Below are 8,416 nucleotides of genomic sequence, written 5' to 3' on the forward strand. Positions count from 1 at the left end.
GTACTCTGCTCCTCGCTTTCCTCCCTGCCATCAGGTCGTGAACTCCACTGCTTCTCAGGTGTGACAACCACGCCTGCCCTTGATTCCAATGTTCCCAGCCAGTTCTTCCCTCTGTGGGGCAGCTGTGCAGCACCCGTCTTTTGCCCATGACAGAATCGCAGGATCGCTGAGGTTGGAAGGGACCTCTGGAGATCGTCTAGTCCAACCGCCCCTGCTCAAAGCACGGTCAGCCTTTGGAGGATGCTCAGGGCCAAGTCCTGTCAAGCTCTGCATACCTACAAGGATGGAGAAACCACAACGTGTCCGTGGCAACCCCATCCAGTACGTGACCACCCTCACACTAACAAAGTCTTTTCTTATGTTTTTGTGGGATTTCCCATAGTTCAATATGTGCCTATCACCTCTTGCCCCTTCACCGCATAGGACTCAGGACAGTCTGACTCTATGTTCTTGACTCCCTCCCATCAGCTCCTTTACGCATTGCTAAGAGGCGTGCCGCGGGGCCTTCGCTCCTCCAGGCTGAACAACCCCACCTCTCACAGCCCCTCCTGCCTCAGGGGCTCCAGTTGCTTCGTGGGCTCCGTGACCCTTTGCCGGACTCGTGCAAGTATGGCGTGTAGTTTGGGTTTGTGTGGAGGGTTTTAGTAGCGGGGGAGGGGCTGCAGGGTTGGCTCCCATGAGAAGCTCCTAGATGATTCCCCAGCCCCAAGGTGGCCCCGCCTCTGACCAAGGCCGACCCAATCAGTGATGGTGGTAGCGCCTCTGGGATAACATATTTAAGAAGGGGAACCTACAGTGGGGGAGGAGATTGGAATGTGAGAGAAACCCCTGTGCAGATACCAAGGTCAGTGAAGAAGGAGGGGGAGGAGGTGACGGCCCTGCGGCCCATGGTGAGACGGCAGGCTGTCCCCCTGCAGCCCGTGGAGGTGAGTGGGGAAGCAGATGCCCACTTGCAGCCCGTGGAGTTCCCAATGCTGGAGCAGTTGGATGCCCCCAAAGATGGCCGTGACTCCATGGGAAAGCCCACGCTGCAGCAGCCTGTGACTGAAGATCAGTCCGCGGAAACGACCCATGCCCGAGAAGTTCGTGAAGGACTGCAGCCCGTGTTAGACTCAACTGGAGAAGTTTGCGAAGTACTCTCTCCCGTGGGAGGGACCCCACGCTGGAGCAGGGGAAGAGTGTGAGGAGTCCTCCCCCCGCAGAGGAAGGACCGGCAGAGACATATGTGTGGCGAACTGACTGCAACGCCCATTCCCCGTCCCCCTGTGCCGCGGGGGGAGGACGTAGAGAAAACCGGGAGCGGAATTGAGCCGGGAAGGAGGGAGGGGTGGGGGGAAGACGTTCTAAGGTTTGGGTTTACTTCTCAGTATGCTTGTTTTGGTTTGATTTGTAGTAAGTGAAATTGATGTTGTTTCTTCCCCAAGTTGAGCCTGTCTTTTGCCCGTGACCGTAAGCGGCGAGTGATCCCTCCCTCTCCATGTCTCGACCCACGAGCTTTTCTTTATATTTTCTCCTCATCCCACCGGGGCCACGGCACGGGCGGAGTGAGCGAGCGGCTTCGTGCTGCTTTGATACCGACTGAGCTTGAACCACGACACCGTGCATCTCTCACACCGGGGAGCCAAAAACTCGACGCTCTTTGCGGCAGTTGTGGTCTCAGCACTGTTGAGCAGAGAAGAGGGATCACCTTCCGTGACCTGATGGCAAACCCCTTCCTAATGCAGCCCAGGATGCTTTCAAATGCCATTTCTGCAAGGGTGCAGGCCTGCCTCACGGTGTCCAGCGGGACCCACGTCCTCCGCTGCAAAGCTGTTTGGCAGCCCATCGGCCCCAGCCTGTAGTAGTGCAGGAGGTTCTTCCTCCCCCACTGCAGGACTTTGCAGAAAGGGGCTTAAACGTTATTGGCCCCAGGCTGGGCCCCTGCAGTGCACCAGGAGTGAGTGTCTGCCAGCTGGACTTGGTGCTGCTCATCACAACCCTTGCAGTCCAGCAGCCATGCCAGATTTCAATCCCCTGCACTGCCCTCTTCCCCAGCCCGTATTTCGTTAGTTGGTCTCTCAGGATTGTGTCCTGGTTTCGGCTGGAATAAAGTTAATTTTCTTCCCGGCAGCTGGTATAGTGCTGTGGTTTGGATTTGGGATGACCGATAATGGTGATAACGCACTGGTGTCTCCGTCGTTGCTAAGCAGTGCTTATACTAAGTATGCTGCTGACCTACCTGGAAGAAGACTTTCTTGTTGCCCTCCACGTGCTTTGCCTGATTCAACGCCAGGCGGGCTTTGATTTTGCTAACACCAACCCCGCATACGCAGACAGCCTGGCAAATGTCCTCCCCAGAGCAAAGGGCATCGAGAGGAAGACAGCCGAAACCTTTGGCACGGCCTGGCTGCCTGGAGATGCCACAGCTAGTGACCGCTGGAGCGAGCTGAGAGAGAGGGAGGAGAGAGAAGCACGTGGCACGTCCTTAGAAAGAGCAGCCTTTGGGTGCTCTGCTGACGTGTGCAGCGGCAGGCAGAGCCGGGCCTCTTCCTGCAAAGGGAGTTGCAATCAATCGCACTTCACTGCCCCAAGCCAAGATCCCCTGCCTGCACAGGACCCCTCCAGCACGTGGGAGGCATCTTCTGCCCAAATTGACGCAGCCCTGCCCGGGATATCCTTGGGAGTCTCCTGCCGGCACATGAAAGGAGCCTGCATGGCAGACCAAGCAAGTCAGAAATGAGGAAGCGAAATGGCAGCGTTGACGGAAACAAAAACACCACCTGTGCCATTAGGTAGGATATTTTGCTTTGGAGGTGAGTCTGTTGGAAAATTACTGCCCGCGTGCAGTGACTGTGGGCCTGGGGCGGTGCAGGAGCAGTATAAAAGTGGGCCCTTCTCCTCTCTCTCTCATCCACTCCTCTCGCCTCCATCTCCTTGGGAAAAAGGTGAGTACGAAGGCCTAACTCCTACTCCGCATCCTCCTCCAGGATTTCTCAGCACACATCCTATCTCATGCTGGGTCGTGGGGCTACTTAATCATGGGAGAGGGAAGGGGGCTGAAAGTGTGGCATGGAGAGAGGCTGGGGTTTGGCTGAGGTGAGCTATGGGCTCTTGCCTCCAGCTCGTGGCTTGTCTCCCTCGTGGTGGGGTGACAGGCTGCTCCTCACCCATCTCCCCTGCTCTGCTTCCCCCTGCCCTTTCCCCCAGGTGCACCTCCGGACCCACGACATGTCCTGCTACAACCAGTGCCTGCCCTGCCAGCCCTGCGGCCCGACCCCGCTGGCCAACAGCTGCAATGAGCCCTGTGTCAGGCAGTGCCAGGACTCCACCGTCGTCATCCAGCCCTCCCCCGTGGTGGTGACCCTGCCCGGCCCCATCCTCAGCTCCTTCCCACAGAACACCGCCGTGGGATCCTCCACCTCCGCTGCCGTTGGCAGCATCCTCAGCTCTGAGGGAGTGCCCATCTCCTCCGGGGGCTTTGGCCTCTCCGGCTTTGGCAGCCGCTACTGCGGCAGGAGGTGCCTCCCCTGCTAAAGCTGCTCCCTGCACTGAGGCCTCCGCTTGGATCGACCTCGTTTCCCTCTTTTGACTCATTAAAGTTCTTCTGCATCACAGCCCCTGCCTCTGTGTCATCCTTTCCCCTGCCGATGCTCTCCCAAGATGGCCAGGTGGAGAGCTGTTGCTCAGGAGTGGTTCTGGGAGGGGGTTGTTGGGGATGGTTTTGCACTGATTGTCAACAGAGGCTTGCATCGAGTATGCCTCTTTGGACTGGGATAGAATTACCCAACATAGTTCAGTGGCTACCGTCGACTTTGTTGTGCACACCTTTTGGTTTTCCTCAGTGAACTCAACGCTGTGATGCAAGTAGTCAGGAGGGAACGTGGCTTTGACAAGACATACGCACTAGCTTCCCAGGAGAGCCCAGGAGAACCCATCCTAACCTTCGCATTCTCAAAGGGAGGGACACAGTGCAGTGCGCTGCCTTATCGTAGAACCATCTTACCGTAGAATCAGAGAATGGTTGTGGTTGGAAGACACCTTGAAAGATCATCCAGTCGAACCCCGCTGCCATGGGCAGGGACATCTGTCACTAGGTCACGTTACTCAAAGTTCCGTTGAACCCGTCTTTGAACACTTCCAATGATGGGGCATCCCATCATTCTCTGGGCAACCTTTTCCACTGTCTCACCACCTTCATCATGATAAAATTCTTCCTTTTGTCCAATCCACATCTACCCTATTTCAGTTTAAAACTGTTGCTCCTTGTCCTATCGCTACGGGCCTTGATAAAAAGTCCCTCTCCGACTTTCTTGCGAGTCCCCTTTATATCTGGAGAGGCTGCAATAAGGTCTCCCCATAGCCTTCTCTGCTCCGGGCTGAGCAGCCCCAACTCCCTCAGCCTTTCTTCATAAGAGGGGTGATATAGCCCCCTTACCATTTTTGCAGTCCATCTCTGGAGCTGCTCTAAGAGGTCCCTGTCTTTTTTGTACTGGGGACCCCAGGCTGGCCGTATTGCTCCAGGTGGGGTCTAACGAGAGCAGACTAAAAGCAGAGAATCACCACCCTCAGACTGCTTCGCCACACTTCTTATTGTGCAGCCCAGGCCACGAGTGGCTTTCTGGGTGGCAAGCGCCCATTGCTGGCTCATGTCCAATTCTTCTAGCCTCCAGTACCCCAGAGTCCTTCTCTGCGGGGCTGCTCTCCACCATTCATCCTCCAGTCTGTATTGATATAGTTGATGCAGGGGATTGCCCCAATGCAGGCGCAGGCCCTTGCACTTGGCCTTGTTGAAGTTCCTGAGTTTCACATGGGACCATTCCTCACGCATGTCAAGATCCCTCTGGATTGCATGCCTCCCCTCAAGCGTAACAGTTGCACCCCTCAGCTTGGTGTCACGCACAAACTTGCTGAGGGTGCAGTCAGTCCCGCTATCTATGTCATTGATGAAGGTATGAAATAGTATAGACCCCTGAAGGACACCACTCGTCGCTGGTTTCCACTTGGAGATTGAGCTGTTGACTATAACTCCTTGGATGCAGCCAAAGTGCCCTTGGGGCACTGCCAATTGCAGGTGAGGAAGGCATCCATGACTCCACCAGAGCCCCTGGCCAGCAGGCCCGGCTTTGCTGAGCCTCTGCCCAGACGTGTCCTCTTGGCCTCAGTGCACGTGCTGCGGAAGGGGCACATGGACACTGCTTGACCTCAGCCGAGGAGCCTGGACTGTGGAAGGCCCTGGGAGGGCAGCAGCCCCACAGGCTCCTGGGAAGCGGACAAGAGGGGAGAAGAAGAGAGGCGAGACGAGGGGCGGCAATTCCTCTTGGCCTGGCTGCCGCTGTTCCGCGGGAGGAGGCTCGAGTACAAAAATGGCCCCAGAGGACAATAGGAGAGGGAATGGGGGAACCAGGCCGTACTGGCGCTGGCTGGGATGGAGGTAATTTCCTTCATAGCAGTCTCTGTGGTGCTGTGTTTTAAATGCAAGTGTAAACCAGTGCAGATAACACTGCAGCGCTTGCACAGCTTCAAGGCCGTCCCTCTTTCCTAGTCTGCACCCCTGCAGTGAAGGCTAGCGGTGGGCAAGCAGCCGAGAGGGGACACAGTCAGGACAGCTGACCTGAATTGACCAAAGGGCTACTCCGTGCCATATAACATCATGCTCAGCAATGAAACGGTGGGCGGTCTTTCCAAAGTAGCTGTCCTTCGCAGACTGGCTGGGCATCAGTCTGCTGGTGCTAGGTGGTGGGTGATTGCCTTTGCATCACTTGGGTTTTTTTCTCTTTTTTTCCCTTCCCCACTTAAACTGTCCTGATCTTGACCCCAAGGGTTTTTTGGAGTCTTTCTCTTCCAATTCTTGCCCCATCCCACTCGGACAGCAGACGGAGAAAACAGCTAGTGAGTGCTTAGTGCTGGTTGAGGTCAACAGACCACACAGGCCCATAGGCAGCGCATGTCCTGCTTGCCCTGCTCCTTCGCTCTCTCTGCCCAGGGCTTCCTGGGAAAGTTTCTGGAGACATGGAGGCAGGGAGAGACTCAGGGCAGGAAGAGAGGCAGCGGGTGTGGGCTGAGCGTCTCAAAGGGCTGTCTGGGAGCTCTCCAAAGCGGTGCGGTGACCAGCAGCAAAGGCTGCAGAAAGACTCGGCAGCTGAGAAAGGGGAGCTGCTGAACTGCTGCAGGACACCGCTGGGCAAGATGATACATGTCCACCCAGAGCCCTTATCAGCAGCTAAACTTGGTAGCAAGCGGCCCTGTCTCTCCACACGTGCTTCTACCCCTGGCAAGCAGCAGCCCAAAAGCGGGGCCAGGGGAAGGTGCTCTTGCAGTAACGCCATCAAAACGGGTGCGACTCCCACCACTGTTCCTGCACACCGAGGACTGTCACCACCAACAGCCTGGGCTATATGAGCAGGAGCATAGCCAGGAGATCAATGGGAGCGACAAGCCCACTCTGCTCAGCGCTCTCCTGACAGCGTGTAGAAAGCTGTGTTGAGTTTTGGGCTGCAAAGCAAGGAAGACCTTGAGCAAGTGGAGCGAGTTCAGCGGAGGGTGGCCAGGATGGTGAGAGGGCCTGAGCACTTGGCTGGGGAGGAGAGGCTGAGGGTGCAGGGCTTGCTGAGCGTGGAGAAGAGAATGCTTTGCTGGGAGCCCTAAAATCAGCTTTGGAGTAGCTATGGTCATTAGACTGCATCAGGTCATGCTATCCAGCCTCAGATAGGCAGGGAAGTTCAGAAAGCAGAGGGTCAACCTGAGCAGGACTAAGCGTCTTCAGTGCAAGCCTGTGTTGATAATCACGGCACAAGCATCCCCAACAACCCCCACCAAGAACCACCCCCGAGCAACATCTCTCTCCCTGGGCATCTTGAGACAGCATCTGGAGAGGAAAGGATGAGACGAAGGCATGGGCTGGGATGCAGCAGAACTTTAATGAGTCAAAAGAGGGAAACGATGTCAATCTCGGTCAAAGACGACAGAGCACCAGGGGCAGAAAAGAATCTGTGCCCCATGGTTGTGCCGGAGATGCTGCCAAGTGTCCATCTGCCTGCCCCACAGAGGGTGCAGGGTCAGCAGGTCTTCCCTAGGCTGGCTTTGTGGTGCTCACAGCCCAGGGGAGCACAAGAGAACATGGAGACGGGAGGGAAAGGAGACAGCGCAAGAGGGGAAAGGCAGGCAAGGGCTGTGCTTCCTCAGAGCTGAGGCTGGCCCCGTCCTTTTGCAAGGGCTGCTGGGGTTGCTCAGCCTGTCTGAAAGCAACGAGCCGATGCTCCGTCCCCAGTGCAGTACCATCTCCTGGGTCCCTGGTGGCCTTGCCCAGGGCCATCGCCAGCAGCTTTAGCAGGGGAGGCACCTCCTGCCGCAGTAGCGGCTGCCAAAGCCGGAGAGGCCAAAGCCCCCGGAGGAGATGGGCACTCCCTCAGAGCTGAGGATGCTGCCAACAGCAGCGGAGGTGGAGGATCCCACGGCGGTGTTCTGTGGGAAGGAGCTGAGGATGGGGCCGGGCAGGGTCACCACCACGGGGGAGGGCTGGATGACGACGGTGGAGTCCTGGCACTGCCTGACACAGGGCTCATTGCAGCTGTTGGCCAGCGGGGTCGGGCCGCAGGGCTGGCAGGGCAGGCACTGGTTGTAGCAGGACATGTCGTGGGTCCGGAGGTGCACCTGGGGGAAAGGGCAGGGGGAAGCAGAGCAGGGGAGATGGGTGAGGAGCAGCCTGTCACCCCACCGCAAGGGAGCCAAATCACACACTGGAGGCGAGAGCCAGAGGTGCTGTAGAGATGTTCACAGGTTTCTCCTTCCCCTCATCCCAGAAGAGCCCTGCCAGGAGCGACTAAGCCCAGGGAGGTCCCCGCCTAGCCCATGGCTCAATGGACACCCCAGCCAAGACCCAACCACTCTCCATGCCGTAACTTCTACCCCCTTCCCTCTCCCATGGCAAGCAGCTCTAAGACCCAGCACGGCACAAAGAGGCTGGTATGTGCTGAGAAATGACAGAGGAGGAGGCCGAGTAGGAGGAGAAAGGGCTCCAGACTCACCTTGTTCCCAAGGAGATGGAGGCGACAGGAGCGGATGAGAGAGAGAGGAGAAGGGCCCACTTTTATACTGCTCCTGCACCGCCCCAGGCTCACAGTCACTGCGCACGGGCAGTAATTTTCCAACAGATTCACCTCCAAAGCAAAATACCCTACCTAATGGCACAGGTTGTGTTTTGCTTTCCGTCAACGCTGCCATTTCGCTTCCTCATTTCTGACACACCCATGAGGCCACAGAGGTTCCTGTCAAATACCAGGATGAGAGGCCCAAGGATCTCCTGGGCAGGAACACAGCAGTACAGGCAGGAGATGTGCCCCCGTGTGCTGGAAGGGTCCATGCCGATAGGGGACATCGGTCTGGGGAAATCTGGTGACCTTGTTTACAACCCTCCTTGCATGCGTGCATATCCTCCCGC

General features: G+C 57.0%; 2 protein-coding genes across 2 annotated transcripts; one reads left to right on the top strand and one right to left on the bottom strand.

The window, feature by feature from the left end:
* Positions 1-2,851: 2,851 nt before the first annotated feature.
* On the top strand, positions 2,852-3,513 carry LOC126038941 (feather keratin 1-like). Its single transcript, XM_049801399.1, has 2 exons — positions 2,852-2,923; positions 3,205-3,513. Exon 2 carries the CDS (start codon positions 3,208-3,210, stop codon positions 3,511-3,513), a length of 306 nt encoding a protein of 101 aa, XP_049657356.1. The 5' UTR covers positions 2,852-2,923; positions 3,205-3,207.
* A 3,789-nt stretch (positions 3,514-7,302) lies between these two features.
* On the bottom strand, positions 7,303-8,076 carry LOC126038942 (feather keratin 1-like). The gene is made up of 2 exons (XM_049801400.1): positions 8,005-8,076; positions 7,303-7,611 (listed from the first exon to the last, which is right to left on the bottom strand). Exon 2 carries the CDS (start codon positions 7,606-7,608, stop codon positions 7,303-7,305), a length of 306 nt encoding a protein of 101 aa, XP_049657357.1. The 5' UTR covers positions 7,609-7,611; positions 8,005-8,076.
* Between the last annotated feature and the right edge of the window lie 340 nt (positions 8,077-8,416).

This window comes from Accipiter gentilis, chromosome 5, assembly GCF_929443795.1.
Source record: "Accipiter gentilis chromosome 5, bAccGen1.1, whole genome shotgun sequence".
Lineage (NCBI taxonomy): Eukaryota > Metazoa > Chordata > Aves > Accipitriformes > Accipitridae > Astur > Astur gentilis.

Bases quoted from the DNA above. Each gene is read 5' to 3' on its own strand.
- LOC126038941 (XM_049801399.1), top strand. From the start codon at position 3,208: ATGTCCTGCTACAACCAGTGCCTGCCCTGCCAGCCCTGCGGCCCGACC.
- LOC126038942 (XM_049801400.1), bottom strand. From the start codon at position 7,608: ATGTCCTGCTACAACCAGTGCCTGCCCTGCCAGCCCTGCGGCCCGACC.